At 46.6% G+C, this 18824-nt stretch overlaps 1 protein-coding gene and 1 pseudogene across 1 annotated transcript in view; both read left to right on the forward strand.

Annotated features, from left to right (window-relative positions):
• Positions 1-15229, forward strand: part of LOC150039531 (proto-oncogene tyrosine-protein kinase receptor Ret-like) — a 30063-nt gene extending 14834 nt beyond the window's left edge. The window contains 10 exon segments of the mRNA XM_090327772.1: positions 14-270; positions 3382-3529; positions 4580-4687; positions 6894-7108; positions 7210-7332; positions 10332-10402; positions 12287-12424; positions 13389-13488; positions 15066-15177; positions 15180-15229. Of these exon segments, the coding sequence (XP_090183898.1) occupies positions 14-270; positions 3382-3529; positions 4580-4687; positions 6894-7108; positions 7210-7332; positions 10332-10402; positions 12287-12424; positions 13389-13488; positions 15066-15177; positions 15180-15229 (1322 nt within the window).
• Positions 15230-15420: 191 nt separating this feature from the next.
• Positions 15421-16724, forward strand: LOC150039532 (trifunctional enzyme subunit beta, mitochondrial-like; annotated as a pseudogene).
• The last annotated feature ends 2100 nt before the right edge of the window (positions 16725-18824 follow it).

Genomic DNA, 18824 nt, shown 5'->3' on the forward strand with positions numbered 1-18824 from the left:
GTTCCTGTTGCAGGCCGACTGTGTGATGAGCTGTGCCGCATAGTGATTGCCACCACAGTCCTGTTCTCCTCCATTGTCTTCATTTTGCTGTCCACCTTCTGCATCCACTGCTACCACAAGCATGCCTACAAGCCGGTCATCGCCTCTGCCGAGATGACTTTTTGCCGGCCTGCTCAGGCCTTCCCAGTCAGCTACTCCTCATCTGGTGCCCGCCGACCCTCACTGGACTCCATGGAGAACCAGGTGTCTCTGGACACCTTCAAAATCCCGGTAAGGGTCCCCCTCCACTCCCCCCCCCAAAAAAAAACCCAAGACAGGGAGAGCCATAGAAAGGAGAGTTGAGCTAGGTACTGGTGGCTTACACCTGTAATCCTAGCTATTAAGGAGGCAGAGATCTGATGATCTTGGTGTAAAGCCAGCCCAAGCAGGGAAATCTGTGACAGTCATCTCCAGCTAAGGAAGTGAAAGTGACAGAGCACCAGCCTTGAGCAAAAGAAGCTCGGGGACCATACCCAGTCCCTGAGTTCAAGCCCTAGGACTTACACAAAGAGAGGAAGTGGGGGTGGATGGTGGGCTGATAAGGTTTTTTTCCCTAGTTGGGGTATTTGTCACCACCTGGGCTACAGTATGCAGGCCTTGCCAAGGGGCCTTCAAGGCAGAGAGAAGATTGGGGAATTGGGCTGTCCAGGGTGAAAGTGGAGGAAATGATTTTAGACAGCACTTGGCAGGATAGTTGGGAGCAGAGAGCCCTAGGTTGGGGTAGCTGAGCAGTGAGGAGCCCCCCCCCCCAAACCCCTGCACATTGTTTCTCAGAGGCCATAGCCCCTGGGGCAAGAACTGAGCAGAAGAGACCTGTGTTTTGTGGTCATTCCCATAATCTCTTGGGAACAGTGGAGGCAGAGGGGTCTACAAAGGCCCGGGATGTGATGCTGTCCCAAAGGCTTGCCCTTGGCTTTGGTGTTGGCAGCTCTGGGCCAAGCAAGACCATGGGCATGGAGAGAAGTCTCATCTAGCACCCCAGCCATTTGAGGGTGTCCTCTCCACTGTGGGGCTCTGCTGCTAGAGCAGACTGCCATGGAGCTTGTCAGTCCTGGAGAGGCCTTCTGAACCTCCTTAGACATTCTCCGTTTCTCTCCTCTGCCAGATAGGCTGGGCCTTTTAGTGTCCTGCTGAAGAGGCAGGGGATAAGCAGGATGTGAGAGGAGCCTGGGGCATAGAAATAGAAAGAATAGATCTCTGAACTAGGCGAAGAAGGCTCATACCTGTCATCCTAGCTGCTCTGGAGGCTGAGATCTGAGGATCAAAATTCAAACACAGTCTGGGCAGGAAAGCTGGTGAGATTCTTGTCTCCATGCACACACACCCACCCACACACACACCACCACCACTACCACCACCACCACCACCAGTACTGGGGCTTGAACTCAAGGCCTGGGTACCATCCCTTAGCCTTTTTTTTCCCCCGCAAGACTGGGGCTCTACCACTTGAGCCACACCTCTACTTTCAACTTTTGGCTGGTTAATTGGAGATAGGAATTTCCTGGGCTTTCCTGCCTGGTATGGCTTTGAACTAGGATTCTTAGAATTCGGCTTCCACCACCAACATCAGGCTTTATTTTTTATTTTGTTAGCTTCAAGTAGTTGTGCAAAGGGGACTCAATTCAACATGTTAATTTATGAATATACTGTGTCATCATCAGCTCACCCTTCCATCTTTCTCCCCATTTCCTCTTAAATGAGAAAGCCAGCTGGGCACGGTGGCTCACACCTGTAATCCTAGTGTGTCAAGAGGCTGAGATCTGAGGATCAGGCACAAAAGGACCTGAAATTCTTACCTCCAATTAATCTCTAGAAAATGGGAAGTGGGGCTTGGCTCAAGGGTAGGGTGGTAGCCTTGAGCTGAAGAGCTCAAGAATAGTGCCCAGGCTGAGTTCAAGCCCCATGACCCACAAAAAAAAGGTGGGGGCGGGGGATAGCCAGACTGGTCTATAATCATACCTGTGGGGAAGAAGAGGTGAGAGGATTTAGAGTTGAGGGCCAGTGTGTGTGTGTGTGCGCGCGTGTGTATATGTGTGTTTGTGTGTGTTCATGTGAATGCGCACTCCAGTGCAGGGGCCTGAACTCTGAACCTAGGTTCAGTCCCTTAGCTTTTTTATTCAAGGATGATTACCACTTGAGCCATGGCTCCACTTGTGGCTTGTTGTTAGTTTTCTTGATATGAGTCTCATGGATTTTCCTACTTGGCTGGCTTTGAACCACGATCTTCAGATCTCAGCCTGCTGAGTAGCTGGGATTACACCTGTGACTTGCCTCATGGTTTGTTTGTTTATTGATTGATTATGGGGCTTGAACTCTGGGTCTAGGCACTGTCCCTCAGTTCTTTAGCTCAAAGCTAGTGCTCTACCACTTGAACCACAGTGTCACTTCCAGTTTTCTGGTGGTTCATTGGAGATAAGGCTCTCACAGATTTTTGTACCTGACTGGCTTTGAACTATGATCCTTAGATCTCAGCCTCCTGAGTAGCTAGGTTTACGGGCGTGAGCCACTGGCACCCGGCTTTGTCTCATGTTTTTAAGAGGCGCAAGTAGATGGCATTTGTGTGTGCTTGGTGAGGTTCTGAGGCCCAGTATGGTGGTATTACCATGTCCATGTTGACTTGTGTTACTGGTTCTGAGGGAGTGTGAGACAAGACTATGAGTGATCCAGGAATCTGTGTGATGGCACCACTTTGTCTAAGAGGAGGCTGTCCTCAGACCCTTGCATGTGACACAGGGTGCCCCTGACTTGGGTCATGAATCCCTAATGGACTAGCTCTGTGGATAGGGCAGCCTGGAAAGAGACATCAAGAGCAGGACCCTTGGCCACACCCAGCTTTGAGGAGACTGGGGAGTGAGAGCAGAGGGGAGAGGGAGTGCTCTTGTAGTCTTTGGCATCCAGAATTCACATACAAGGGCGACATGCAGAGCATGTAATGATGACCTGACATGTGTGGGGCCTGGCTGGAAGGGCCATGGGGGTGAATGCTAGCAAGAGCCTGAACCACAACCTGGGGAGCCAGATATGCAGGGTAGACTGAGGCAGGCATAGCCATCCACACCCTTCAAGGTGGGGCGACCCAAAGGGCTCAGTGACATCTTTCTTTGTAGGTATACTGTCAGGGAGTTGCGTGCACGTGCCTGCCCAGCCTCCTGAGTAGTTAGTATTACAGGTGTGAGCTACCATGCCTGGCCTGTGCACTAGGCAGTGGCCTGAGCAGGGGCTGGTACTGGTGAGCTGGTCATCAATCAGATGCTGGAGACTTTCTGTATACTTGTACTTGTAGCCAAGATCTTCTCAACTGTACCCATCATCCCTTTTCCCCTTTCCTCCCCACCAATACAGGAAGACCCAAAGTGGGAGTTTCCTCGGAAGAACTTAATTCTTGGGAAAACTCTGGGAGAAGGCGAGTTTGGAAAAGTGGTCAAGGCATCTGCCTTCCGCCTGAAAGGCAGAGTGGGGTACACTACAGTGGCTGTGAAGATGCTCAAAGGTACTGTCTAGTTGTGCGGGTACTTTCCAGATGTTATACGGCACCTGGGCTGGCCTGCCCTTGCCTCCACCTTAGAGCGTGCTGGTATGGGGCTGCACTGTGTCATTATATCAGTGAAGAACTCTGGACTTCTGAAACCTTAATTAATTTTTATTGTTTAGGTTTTTGTTTGTGTGTGTGTGTTTGTTTGTTTTTTTTTTCCAGTCCTGGGCCTTGAACTCGGGGCCTGAGCACTGTCCCCACACTTCTGTATCTCATGGCTACCATTTGTGTATCTCAGCACTACCATTTGAACCACAGCACCAGTTCCAACTTTTTCTGTTTATGTGATACTTAGGAATCGAACCCAGAGCTTCATGCATGCTAGGCAAGCACTCTACCACTAAGCCACATTCGCAGCCCGTGTGGAACTCAGGGCCTGGGTGTTGTCCGTGAGCATTTTGCTCAAGGCTAGCACTCTACCACTTGAGCCTCAGTACCACTTCCTCCTTTTTCTGTGTATGTGATATGGAGGAATCAAACCCAGGGTTTCATGCATGCTAGGCAAGCACTCTTACACTAAGCCACATTCGTAGCCCACTTAGATTTTCTTGTCATTTGCTTTTTTTGGAGAGGAGGTTTCTTCTGCTGGTAGCGAGGCTTGAACTCAAGGCTTGAGTGCTGGCCCTTAGTTTTTTGCACTCAAGGATGGTACCATGTAAATGATACCTCTGTTTTTTTGGTGGATAATTAGAGATGAGAGTCTCCCAGGACTTTCCAGGCTTATCTAGAACCATGATCTTCAGATCTCAGCCTCTTGAGTAGCTAGGATAACGGGCATGAACTGCCAGCAATGGAAAACTCCTGCTCACATGGAAGTTTGCTCCTGGTATGGAGCATACAAAGTCTCCCATGACTGCTCTCTGGCCCTGGGAGGATCCTGGAATAGCTGAGTGCCTCATATTTCCTAGGGACCTGAGCTGGGTGCTGGTAGGGAGGGTGTAGTCTGTTTGTTCCTTAGCTTTATAGAAGGGCCTGTGTGGAGCCAGTTGTGTGTTTGCTGTATTTCAGAGGATGCTTCCCCCAGTGAGCTGAGGGACCTGCTGTCTGAGTTCAGTCTTCTGAAGCAAGTCAACCACCCTCACGTCATCAAGCTATATGGTGCCTGCAGTCAGGATGGTAAGGTTGTTTCCAGGTGTCATCAGCTGTGCCTGGGCTCAGGGCCTCCATGCTCTCTTCTGTCCTTCTGGGTCTCCATGACTGCTCTCCTTCCTTCTGGAGGCCTGAGCTCCCGGCCCCATCCCCAAGCTGATGTGACTGTGTCCTCAGGCAGGTGAGCATGGGCTACAGAAGGAGCTTTGGCCTACAGCCCTCCCATCAGCTCGCCCTGCTCAGCTCCACGTTCAGTGTGCCATCATCCTTCTTAAGGCAAGCAGCCATGGCAGAGATTCCCAAGATGGCTTTTTCTTTTCTTCTGGATACAATTGACATTTATTGAACACCTAACAAACAACAGTCGAGCGTACATTCTGTTCGAATGTAAATAAGTCATTCATGTTTGGTAGATGACTGTATTGTGGCTTATAAATAAAACTATTGCACATTTAAAGTCCATTTAAGGTCCCCCTTCCTTCCTCCCTCCCTCCCTCCCCCCCCCCCCCTCTCTCTCTCTCTCTCTCTCTCTCTCTCTCTCTCTCTCTCTCTCTTCTTTTTCTTTCCTTCTTTTGGCAGTTATGGGGCTTGAACTCTGGCCCTCACCCTTAGCACTGTCCCTGAGCTTTTTTCCTATATATATAAAAATAAAAAAAATATATATATATTTTTATTTTTTTTGCCAGTCCTGGGTTTGAGCTCAGGGTCTGAGCACTGTTCTTGGACTTTCTCAAGGCTAGAGCTCTACCACTTGAGCCTCAGCACCACTTCCAGCTTTTTTCTATGTATGTGGTACTGAGGAATCGAACCTGGGTCTTCATGCATGCTAGGCAAGCACTCCACCACTAGGCCAATCTCCTGGCCCCTTTCCATATATTTTTATTGTAATTAATAGAAGGGTTACATTATATTCACCAGGTAGAAGGTGCATTACTTCACAAACATTGATACCCTTTCTCATGTCTTGGTCTCTATTTCCCTCCCCCTACCCTGCCCCTCATCTTGTTTTCCCCTCTTCCTTATTCAATTTCAAATAACCAAATATGTATATATATATAATATATCAGATAACAAGGTGAGATACTGTAACAATATGAAATAACCAAGAGACAGCAAAAGAGATGAGAGATAACATAGTACATTAAGGGCAACAATCATTCATTATATGGCTTTTGTTTCTATATCTTGGAGGTTCTTTCATTTAGCATGGCTTTATGTATCTAGGTTTTGTTCCCTGAGCTTTTTTTTTTTTTTGCTTAAGGCTAGTGCTTTATCACTTTGAGCCATAACTCTATTCCCACTTTTCAGGGGAGCTATGAGTCTCACAGTCTTTCCTGTCCTGACTGGCTTTGAACTGTGCTCCTCAGTTCACAGCCTTCCGAGTAAGCTAGGATTACAGATACGAACCATCAACACCTGGCTATTTAAAGGAATTTTAGCTATACAAAGTATATTCTGTACATATATGGAATTAAGCTAATGATTAGTAATCCAAAGAAAACAAAATAGTTTTTTAAGAATTCAAGGAGCAGGGCTGGGAGTTTGGCCTAGTGGTAAAGTGCTTGCCTAGCATGCACAAAGACCTAGGTTTGATTCCTTGGTACCACATACAGAGAAAAGCCAGAAGTAGTGCTGTGGCTCAAGTGGCAGAGTGCTAGCATTGAGGAAAAAGCCCAAGGACAGTGCTCAGGCCCTAAGTTCAAGCCCCCAGACTGGCCAAAAAAAAAAAAAAAAGAATTAAAGCCGCCATTTCTAAGTAATCTTCAAGTTGAATACTACTAGAAAACATTAAAATATTTTATTAAAATAGTGCTATTTTACAATTGATGTGTGTATGGAGGGGTTATAGTTTTATAAGTCAGGTAATGAGTACATTTCTTTTTTTTTTTTTTTTGCCAGTCCTGGAGACTCTACCACTAGACCAAACTCCTAGCCCATGAGTACATTTCTTTTTGGACAATGTCACCCCTTCATTCATTCTCTCCCAAGACCATCCCAAGATTTGAGGGGAAGGTATATTCTAGGCACTTCCAGAAGCACATGATACATTGTCATTGGTGACACCAATGCGTGTGTGTGTGTGTGTGTGTGTGTGTGTGTGTGCAATAATTCAAGACTGAGCTGGACCTATTAGCTCGAGTGACAGTGCCCACAGCCTCCCCTTTCCTAAAATCCCTCTGGCCCAGAGCTGGCAGGATGCCCCATGCCCTGAGCGCCTCCTTCCTGTGCCCAGGGCCTCTTCTCCTCATTGTGGAGTATGCCAAGTATGGCTCTCTGCGGAGTTTCCTGCGGGACAGTCGCACGGTGGGGCCCAGCTATGTGGGCAGTGGAGGCAGCTGGAACTCTAGTTCCCTGGACCACCCCAACAAGCAGACACTGGCCATGGACGACCTTATCTCCTTTGCTTGGCAGATCTCCAGGGGAATGCAGTACCTGGCGGAAATGAAGGTATGTGTCCCCAGAGCATGGGCTCAGCTCTGGCTGCCGTGTGGCCCTTATGGAGGGTCTCCTACAGTCTTGTCCTTTGTTCTATTTTGTTTTCCTTATAGTTTGTCCATCGGGACTTAGCAGCCAGGAACATCCTGGTGGCTGAGGGGAGGAAGATGAAGATTTCTGATTTTGGTCTATCTCGAGATGTGTACGAAGGAGATACCTATGTGAAGAGAAGCAAGGTAGCTTGTCCCCAAGATATACTAGGGTGTGTGTGGGAGCTCCTGGATGGGATGGAGAGGCTCCTGGCTTCACCCACAGCTGTCTGATACCCTAGGAACAGCTAGAAACTGAAGCAGATCGTTCATAAGCTTTTTATTGTTAATATAAAGGTGTTATACAGAGGGGTGACAGTTATTTAAGATGGATCATCAGTACCTTTCTTTTTGGACAGTGTCACTCTTTCCCTTACTCTTTCCCGGTTGTCCTCTCCTGCTCCTACCCACAAGTTGCGTGGTTCATTTCAACACAGGTGGGTGAAGCAGATTTTGAAAGCGATTTTCTGGCCATCACTTCCAATACCTACCCTACCCGTGGGTCCCCAGCTACCCCACTCAGGTTCTTTCTGCATTTGATCCTTCCTTCCCCAAGGCTTCACAGGTCCCCTCTTGACTCATTGTCCATTTCAAAGTGACACCTGATCTCAAAAACCCCACCTGAAACTATTCTACAGAAACAAGAGCCACCATTTTGCCGGGCATTGTGGCACATTCTTATAATCTTAGCTAGTCAGCAGGCTGTGGATCACAGCTCAAAGAAACCCTAGGCAGGAAAGTCTGTGAGATTTGTATGTCCAATTAACCAGCAAAAAGCTGGAAGTAGAGCTGTGGCTCAAGTAGTAGAACACTAGCCTTGAGCCCTGAGTCCCTGAGTTCAAGCCCTAGGACAGGCACATAAGAAAGGAAAGAAGAAAGAGGGGAGAAGAGAAGGAAGGAAGGAAGGAAAGAAAGAGGAAGGAAGGAATGGAAAGAGAGGGAGGGAAAAGAGAAGAGAACAGTATATACATCTTGCAGAGGTTGAGATTATTTCACCATGATCTGTAAAATCATTTGCTACAGGATTGGACAGCCTCATATGCTTTTCACTGTCTGTTTGTACCAATAGTTTTGTAGTAGGGACAAAGGATATTAATGTCCCAATGGCCCTTGACCAAAAAAAGTTTTCCCGCTCCAGTGGTCTGTAAGGGTTTAGCTGTTTGTGTTGCCACAGGTTACAAGGTTCATATTTGTTTCTTCTGAGGTTTCTGTGAGACCACAGATTTCAACACTACTGAAAGAGAAATGGAAGTGGGTATTTCCTGCTCTGGTGAGGGTATAGTACTGTGTTCTCTCTCTCTCTCTCTCTCTCTCTCTCTCTCTCTCTCTCTCTCTCTCTCTCTCTCTCTCTCTCTCTCTCTCTCTCTCTCTCTCTCTCTGTGTCGCACACATACACACACTCTGTAGGAAGCTGTAGAGGCACAAAGCATTGCCCACACCCCCCACTTAGCCCTGTACAGACTGCTACACCACAGCCAGCTTTGTTAGGAAAATGGCCACATTTTATTCTTTATAAAGGCCCTGAAGAACTCTTTGGAGAGCCAATCACCAGTGACTCATGCCTGTAAGGCATGTAAGTCTGCCTGTGCAGGAGGCTGTGATTTTTAGTGCCTAGCCTGGGCACTAAAGTCTGAGAGACTCATTTCCCCTGAACCACCAGAAAACCGGAAGTGGTGCTATGGCTCAAGTGGTAGAGCCTTGAGCTGAAGAGCTCAAGGACAATGTTCAGGCCCAGAGTTCAAGAACCATGACCCATTAAAAACAAAAAACAAACCTTTGGAGAAAGTGCAGTCAATGTTAGGCTCTGAAATACATTTTTTTTGCCAGTCTTAGGCTTTGAACTCAGGGCCTAAGCACCGTCCTTGGGCTTTCTCAAAGCTAGACCTCTACCACTTGAGTCCCAGCACCACTTTCGGCTTTTTTTTCCTATGTATGTGGTACCGAGGAATTGAACCCAGTTCTTCGTGCATGCAAGGCAAGCAAGCACTTTACCACTAGGCCAAAATCCTGGCCCCTGAAATACATTTTTTTTGTTTTAAAATACCATAAAGTTTTTTAAAATTGTAATTAATAGAGGGGTTACAGTTATATTTGCCAGATAGTAGATACATTACTTCACACACAGTGATACCCCTTATCATGTTTTTGTCCCCATTTCCCTCCCCCACCCCCTCCCCTCATCTTGTTTTTCCCCTTCCCTTTCCTATTTCAAATAAACAAATAAATGTATATATAGTATACCAGATAACAAGGTCAGCTACTATTACAATATACGAATAATCAAGGGGCAACAAAAGAGATGAGAAATAACAATCATACATTATAAACAACAATCATACATTATAAAGCTCTTGTTTGCACAACATTTTATAAGAACATTCATGATAAGAAATATCCTTTCAGTAACTGATATGATTAATACAAATGCATTCTTCATTGTCTGAAATACATTTTTTAAAACTGATACGCATCAGACTTGTCCAGGGATCCGAGTGTTGGCACGTGTCTACCGTCTCCGCTTTACTCAGATCTGAGGTAGAATGATCACTTGAGCCTAGAAATCTAGGCCTGGTATGAGCAACATAATCAGACCCCATCTCAACAACAAGAAAAGAAAGGGAAGAAAGGACACAGAGAAGGAGACACTGAAAACTGATAAATTTCCCTGTGTGGCCTTGGGCTTCCCATCACCCCACTAACATCTCAGCAAAGCCTGGAGGTTCCGGCTGGAGCTCAGCCTCTTCAAGCTCTGCTCAGCTGGTTCTGGCCTCAGGATTTGGAATTCCACACTATCTGCAGAGGCAAACTCAAGTGGGGCACTGGTGGCTCCAGTCTGTAATCCTTGCTACTCAGGAGGCTGAGATTCAAGGATTGCAGTTCAAAGCCAGCCTGAGCAGAGAAGTCCATGAGACTCTTATCTCCAGTTAACCAGCAAAAGGCAGAATGGAGCTGTGGTTCAAGTGGTAGAGTGCTAGCCTTGAACAAAAAAGCTCACAGATAGTTCCCAGGTCTCAAGTTCAAGTCCCAAGACTGGCAGATGTGCACACACATACACACGCACACACACAGGACAAAGCAGACCTTTTCTGCTCTGGTTCCAAGACTTCTTGTTAACATTAATTCCTTTCTTTCTGTACCATCTGTAGGGCCTGATTCCTATCAAATGGATGGCAATTGAGTCCCTTTTTGATCATATCTATACCACCCAAAGTGATGTGTAAGTGTGGATGTTGTTGTCTTGGGGTGGGGGTTACAAGAAGCCCCCAGTGAAGCTGGCCAGGGAACAGCGATGACCATTTCTTCCAGACTGAGCTCGAGGGGCCCTCATGGATTCATCTAATGATATTCCTGCAGCAGTTCCACAAGCCAAGGATGGGTGGGAGAGGGTGCAGAGGCCACAGCCTCCCTCTCTCCTCCCTTTCCTCTTCCACACCTCTCTCCCCATCCATGGACAGGCTCAGCCAAATCATTCCTTTGCTGGAGTCCTGGGGGCAGGTTTGGCTCCGGCAGGCTGCCCTACAATGTCTTCATTCCCACGGATGGAGCTTGGGGACTCTACCCAGATGTGGTATGAGTTGGCAGACAGATAGCTTCCAAATTGCTCCAAGGTGGGAAGGTAGGAGCCAAAACTCACTCTTCCAGGTCAGATGACAAGATGCAATCATTTCTGTTTTACACTGACTTCTAGAATGTTCAGTAATCCACAGACATGGATTTTCAGTAGCATAGGATGGGAAGACTCAATTGCTAAGCAGTTTTAAACAGAACTCTAAGCTGGATGCCAGTGGCTCATACCTGTAATCCTAACTTCTCAGGAGGCTGAGATTTGAAGATCCCACTTCAAAGTCAACCCAGGCAGGAAAGCCCACAGGACTCTAATCTCCCATTAGCGGTCATATAGCCAGAAGTGGAAGCTCTGGATCAAGTGGTAGTACACCAGTCTTGAGTGAAAAAGCTAAGAGACAGCACCTAAGCCCTGACTTCAGGCCTCAGTACATGCACAAAAATTAATAAATAGCTAAAAATAAGCAGTAGTCTGCTGAGTACAGAGAGATGATTGTAGAAGAATTGAAAATGCAAAAGAAAACTGCCAGGAGCACACTTAGGAACCCCTAAGGCCGCTGTAGCCCAGCCTCTCCTGTTGGCCTCTTTTCAGGCATGGAATCTTCTAGAGCTTTCTGTGATATACACAAACAGCCTTCTTATCTTCACAAGTGGGCTCAAGTGACCTGTGCCATTTTATGATCATTTTTTTATTGTAATTAATAGAAGGGTTACATTATATTCACCAGATAGAAGATGCATTACTTCACAAACATTGATACCCTTTCTCATGACATGGTCCCCATTTCCATCCCCCCCTCCCCACACCCTCCCACTCATCTTGATTTCCCCCCTGCCCTATCCAATTTCAAATAACCAATTAAGCACATATAAAATATATCAGAAAGCAAGGTGAAAAATTGTAACAATATGAGATAACCAAGGGACAGCAAAAGAGATGAGAGATAACATAGTACATTAAGAACAACAGTCAATCATTATATGGCTTTTGTTTCCTTATCCTGGAGGTCCTTACATTTAGTATCATACTATATGGCCTTATGTCTCTAGATTTTGTTCTATTGTCATTTATTCCCACTTCACGTGTACACTTTCACTCACAGTAAATTTTTTTCTAGACTTTTCCTTTTTTTTTTTTTTTTGCCAGTTCTGGGCCTAGGTGCAGTCCCTAAGCATTTTTACTCAAGATTAGCACTCTAGCACTTAAGCTACAGCTCCACTTCTGGCTTTTGAAATTATTATTATTGCCATTTAATTGGAGATAAGTTTCCTACACCTTCCTGCCTGATCTGGCTTTGAACCATGATCCTCAGAGCTCTGTCTCTTGAGGAGCGAGGATTACAGGTATGGCTGTTTTGAGTTTTAATGGAAGTCTTGTGGCCACAGGAAAGGTGAAAGAATTGCTGAGGACCCCTTAAGCCCCATCACCATTCCCAGGATGACGGCGTTGAAGCAGCTGTCTCACTGGGTCTCACTGAGGAGACCTCTGAGCCAGAGGGTGAGAGAGGGTCATTCGCATCTCTGCTTCTCCCTGCAGGTGGTCTTTTGGGATTCTGCTGTGGGAAATTGTGACCCTGGGGGGAAACCCCTATCCTGGGATTCCCCATGAGCGGCTCTTCACCTTTCTCAAGACTGGCCACCGAATGGAAAGGCCAGACAACTGCAACGAGGAAATGTGAGAAGGGGTTGAATTACCCAGATGTCTCCATCCCTGAGATCCCAGGCTAGGGCCACTGGGGGCAGGTGGGGGTGGGGGAGCAGAAGGCCACAGTTATAACAGAATCCTCCCTCAGCTATGAGGCAGATGCTGGGGACTTGAGTGGCATAGGGAAGTGTGGGTGGGGTGGAGTTCTTCTGAGAACAGATGGGCACAGGAATCCAGTTGATATGAATGGAAGGCCTTGGGGAGGACCTACGTTGGGGAACACTCAAGTGGAGGTGCCAGGGGCAGGCAGAGCAGTGTAGACTTCAGCTCAACAGCCTAGTAACTCCGGTTGCTGGAATCTGAAGGATCGCTATTTGAAGCCAGACAGGACAGAAAAGTCCTTGAGATTTGTGTCTCCACAATAGGTAGCAAAAAGGCAAGCTGGAGCATTGAGGTCTGGCTCAAGTGGTAGAATGCTAGCTGAGTGAGCAAGTAGACCAAGCCTGAGGTCTTCAGTTCAAATAGCAGTATCAATACCAAAACAAAAATGTTATTAAAAAAGGAAAACAAAACCCAACATAGGCTCATACCTATAATCTTAGCTACCCAGTAGGAGGCTGAGCTCTGAGGATCACGGTTCAAAGCCGCCTTGAAAGGAACATCCATAAGACTTTTATATCCAGTAAACCAGCAATAAACTGGAAATGGAGGTATGGTTCAAGTAGTAGAGCACCAGCCTTGAATGCAAAAGCTAAGGGACAGTAGCCCGGCCTTGTGGTCAAGTTCTAGTACCAGCACCAAAAAAAGAAAGAGGAGGAGGAGCACTAAGGTCTGGAGCTGAGGCCATGCTCATTCCTAGCAAGTCAGTCTTGGATGGTTAGCGATACACTCACAGCATTGGGGCTGGCATTGGAGCAGGGGTTCACTACGCTGGGGAGAGTGCCGGAGGCCTGGCCCTGCCGGCTCATCACGGCAACTATGCTCTTCCTTGCAGGTATTCCCTGATGCTGCAGTGCTGGAAGCAGGAACCAGACAAGAGGCCAGTCTTTGCCGACATCAGCAAAGACCTGGAGAAGATGATGGTGAAGAGCAGAGTAAGTCACAGAGCGGCTGCCCAGAGGCTTTCAGCCCTGATGTCCCAGTGTGGGGAGCAGGGAGGCTGGCTACAAGGAGAGGTGCATGTGTCCTTCTCAGAGAAGGCCTTGAACAGTCTCTTTGGACTTCTTTGCAATGCAAGAAGAGAACAACCAACAATAAAAACCCATCAATTCCTAGTTTGAATCTGTCACCCAAGGGGAGAGGAATTCCAAGCCCCAAAGGGATCACTTGCACTACTGGAATGTTAGAATGTTGCATAATGGGTGTCCTGAATATATGTGTCCTGTGGGAAGTGAACGGGGGAACTGAGGTGCCCAGTAGCATTCAGCCCTTCGAAATATCCTCTTGCTGTCACCAAACTTGTCTGAGTATCTGTCAGCCCATACACTTCCAACTTACAAACCTGTAAGTAGCCAGGCAACAGTAGCTCACACCTGTAAATTTAGCTATTTTATGAGGTTCAAAGCTAACCCAGGAAGAAGAGCCTGTGAAACTCTTAACTCCAATTAACCACCAAAATGTTGGGAATTGGGCTGTGGCTCAAGTGCTAGAGTGCCAGGCTTGAGAGAAAAAGCTCAGGGACAGTGCTCAGTCCTGGAGTTTAAGCCCTAGTACTGGTACAAAAATAAACTAACAAACAGGCCTTGGGGCTCTAGACATGGCTGGGTGTGGCAGGCCTCAATGTCAGCATGCTGGGAGAGGGGCTTTGGTCTTGCTTAAAGGCCAAGAGCAGGTTGAAGAGCTGATGTCTTGAAGCTCAGAATGACTTCAAAAGGGAGCTTATAGCCCACGCCTGTGTCCCAGCTACTCAGGAGGCTGAGATCTGAGAATGGCTGTTTACAGCCAGCCTGTGAGATTGATTGATTTTGCTGGTCCTGGGGCTTGAACCCAGAGTCTGGGCACTGTCTTTGAGCTTTCTCAAGGCTAGTACTCTACCACTTGAGCCACAGCACCACTTCCAGCTTTTTCTGTATATGTGGTACCTAGGAATTGAACCTAGGGTTTCATGCATGCTAGGTAAGCATTCTCCCACTAGGCCACACTCCAAAGCTAGTCTGTGAGACTTTTATCTTCAAGTAACCACCACCTGCAACTGCAAGTGGAGCTGTAGCTCAAATGGTAGAGCACAAAAGCCTTGGGCACAAAAGCTTAGGAACTGTACCCAGGCCCTGAGTTCAAGCCCTCAAGACACACACACACACACACACAAACTGCACCCAGGTCCTGAGTTCAAGCCCTCAAGACACACACACACACACACACACACACACACACACACACACACACACACACACACACACACACACGAATAGTGGTAAAGTGCTTGCCTACCATGCAAAAAGCCCTGGGTTCAATTCCTCAGTACCACATACACAGAAGAAGCTGGAAGTGGTGCTGTGGCTCAAGTGGTAGAGCTCTAGCCTCGAGAAAGCTCAAGGGCAGTGTCCAGGTCCTGAGTTCAAGCCCCAGGACTGGCAAAAATATAATAATAGTAATAATAATAATAATAATAATAATAATAATAATAGCAGCCAAGGGCCATGGGAAGCAGCCATCTTTTCCTCTCTTACAGCATTACTTGAACCTGACTGTGTCAAAGCCATCTGACTCTCTGCTTTATGACAATGGCCTGTCAGAAGAGAAGATCCCCTTGGTGGATTGCAACCAGGTGCCCCTACCGCGTACCCTCCCTCCACGTGGATTGAAAACAAACTGGTAGAATTTACCAGATTCTAGCAGCTAGCATTTCCTCTGCTCTCCTGTCCATAATGCTTTTTCATTTTTATTTTTTATTTTATTAAGAATGTCTCTGAAGGGTCCTTTCTGGACAGGCTCCCCCCATTGCCAGGGGAGTCTTGTCACTCTAGATGGGACCTTTGAGGGATTTGGTTCTCTGCATCTATAACCTGAGGTGAAAAGGTTTCAGAATGGCTTCCATCTTGACTTACACCTTTAAGACCCTTCTTAGTACATCAAAATGGGCTCTCAAATTTTCTGTGAGATCTTTGAGCTGTTCTTCACCATTACAAGCTGCCCCAGCTGTCCAAACCAATCAAAGAAGACCTTGGCTAAACCCAACGTGAGAAATATTGTGGTGGTGGAGGGTGTCCGCATACCGATTTTGCTGTCAGGCACTTCATATAAAGACCTGATGCCACATGATTGGGATTGTTGCATCAGACCAATGTTCCAAAGGACATTGTGGATTATATTATCTTTGGCACAGTTATTCACGGTTATTCAGGAAGTGAAAACAAGCAATGTGGATAGAGAGGCTGCCCTCGGAGCTGGCTTCTCTGACAAGACCTCTGCTCACACTGTTTCCATGGCTTGCATTCCATGGCTTCCAGCCAAGCCATGACCACAGCTGTTGGCCTGATTGCATCTGGCCAGTGTTATGTGGTTGTGGCTGGTGGTGTTGAATTAATGTCCAATGTCCCTATACGTCATTCAAGGAAAATGAGGAAAATGATGCTCGATCTCAATAAAGCCAAGACAATGGGTCAGCGACTGTCTTTACTCTCTAAGTTCAGGTTGAATTTTCTGGCACCTGAGCTCCCTGCAGTGGCTGAGTTCTCAACCAGTGAGACCATGGGCCACTTTGCAGACTGACTAGCGCTACCTCTGGTGTTTCTTGAATGGAACAGGATGAGTACGCATTGTGCTCTCATAGTCTGGCCAAGAAGGCTCAAGATGAAGGATACCTTTCTGATGTTGTACCCTTCAAAGTACCAGGAAAGGACACGGTTACCAAAGATAATGGCATTCGTCCTTCCTCACTGGAACCGATGGCCAAACTGAAACCTGTATTCATCAAGCCCCAGATCCAAAAGATCCTTACTTGGACCAACATATGCTACTTCAAAAGTTCTAGAAAAGGCAAGATTAACCATGAATGATATCGATGCATTTGAATTTCATGAAGCCTTCTCAGGTCAGATTTTGGTGAATTTTAAAGCCATGGATTCTGACTGGTTTGCGCAAAAGTACTTGGGTAGGAAAACCAAGGTTGGCTTGCTTCCTATGGAGAAGTTTAATATCTGGGGAGGATCGTTGTCTCTGGGTCATCCATTTGGAGCCACTGGCTGCCGGTTGGTCATGGCAGCCGCCAACAGGTTACAGAAGAATGGAGGCTAGTACGGCTTAGTGGCTGCCTGTGGAGCTGGAGAGCAGAGCCATGCTGATAGTAGAAGCATATCCGAAGTGATTGATTTAGAAGAGAAGACCTGGTTTCTGTCTGTGCAGCACTTATACTGGGCAATGCCATTTCAATGCATTCCTAGCTCCTCATAGGAAAATGATATTTGTGGCCTTCTGTTAAATACTTTGCAATTAAGACTTGCCAGTGTTCTGAGCTTTTCAGTAATCACAGCTTACTGTTTTTTCAGGGATTTCTAAGTAACCAGAATATCACACAGATATGTTAAACAGCTGCTTCTAATATCTTGTCATTGGGCACTAAATGAGTGGTTGCAGTTCAGAAAAGAGGCAGCTGAGATTTGGAACCATCTTTGTAACATTTGCAAATTGTATACTTGTTCCTATCTGTGTCCTAAAGATAATTATATTCTTTGCAATACAAACCAATGTGCCTATATTAATTATGGAAAAATAACTCGTAATCCCCTAAACATCACTGAAAACTTTCAGTGTTTAGATACAAAAATACTATATGGGCAACCTTAATAAAGCAGAGAAATATTGGAGAAAAAAAAAAGAACGTCTCTGAAGTGGAAGAAATCAAAACACCCAATCTTTTCTTTGTTAAATGTCTGACTTCGCATCCAGTTTTGACATTCAGGCATTTTTAAAAATTTATTTATTCCATGTCCAGAATAAGGGCGATTTTGACACACTGGCCAGGACCCAGCCAGGACCCACTCATTATTCACGTATGAGCATTTGTCCTTGTTGGAACTCAGTGGCTCCCTCTAAAGGCAGATATCTTATTTGTGTTAAATACATCCATATGTTTAATGATGATTTGCAATCCTGAAAATTCACAGTAGAATAACCACATCCTTGAGAGGCTGAGTTTTACTTTTTGTTATTGCAAATGCTCAAAACAGCTCAGCTGACTTCCATGGCTCTCCCCTCCCAGAGCCAGGGCAGGGGGCTGTGGTGCTGCTCACCCTCCACAGAAAATGCCTTTTTGTCCACACTGGGAGGAGCAGAAGCCAAGAGAGAAAGAACCATCAATCCAAGGGCAGAAATTGAAATCAAGACTATCAGATGCTGCCACGCACCTGTGGCTCACGTCTATAATCTTTGCTACTCAGGAGACTGGGATCTGAGGATCATGGTTTGAAGCCAGCCAAGAAAGGAAAGTCTATAAGACTGTGAGCTCCAATGAAACAGCAAAAAGCCAGAAGTGGAGCTGTCATTTAAGTGGTAGAACACCAACCATGAAAGACAACGGTAAGGGATAGCACCTAGGTACTGAGTTTAAACTAGTACTGGCACAAAAAAAATAAAACCAAAAAAGAGAAAGATGGAGGCTACCTAAAGCGATGGAGACCCCTTTCCACATCAGATCAGGCAACGGAGAAGCTTTGGCACTGAGATCTCTCCCCGGGCTCTCTGCTAGCACCACTGTCTCCTGCTCTTTCCTGGGGAAAGAAATAAGCTGTTAAAACTGCTGAATTTTAAATGATTTTAGTCTTGTCTTAAAATTTAACACCTCCTTTTTATTCCTGCTTCCTGCTTGCAGCCATGACTAGACTGATGGAAATGTGGGGTCCAGGTGGAGAGACTGGGTAGTCAGGGGAGGGGGTGGATCTAGCATGGATTTATGGTTGGACAGGGGGCAGGGGAAACTTTCCTAGAAGGCACCTATGAAGGCGCAATACTTGATTGAAATGCAATAACAGCAGACAGGTTGGGCGCTGGCGGCTCCCACGTGTTATCCCAGCTACTGAGGAGGCAGAGATCTGAGGATCATGGTTTGAAGCCAGCCTGGGCAGGAAAATGGTGAGACTCTAAACTTTAAATAGCCAGCAAAAAGCTGAAAGTAGATATGTGGCTCAAGTGGTAGAGTACCAGCCTTGAGTGGAAAAACCAAGCAAGGGTGTAAGGCCCTGAATTCAAGCCTCAGTCCTTGCACATACACACACACACACACACACACACACACACACACACACACACACACACTGGAATGGAAAAGTAGATGTTCCCTCCACCCCAGAGCAAAACCTATTGATGCTTTATATTCAAAGAGAAAAAATATCTTTCATAAATCCTCTTCAGGAGGAACGTGGGTGGAAAATTGGGGACCAAAGCAAGGCAGGTCTCCAGCAGGTGAGAAGGGCCCCCCCACCTCCCTCTTGCT

The sequence above is a fragment of the Megascapheus bottae genome, unplaced genomic scaffold (assembly GCF_031878675.1).
Source record: "Megascapheus bottae isolate mThoBot1 unplaced genomic scaffold, mThoBot2.hap1 HAP1_SCAFFOLD_138, whole genome shotgun sequence".
NCBI lineage: Eukaryota > Metazoa > Chordata > Mammalia > Rodentia > Geomyidae > Megascapheus > Megascapheus bottae.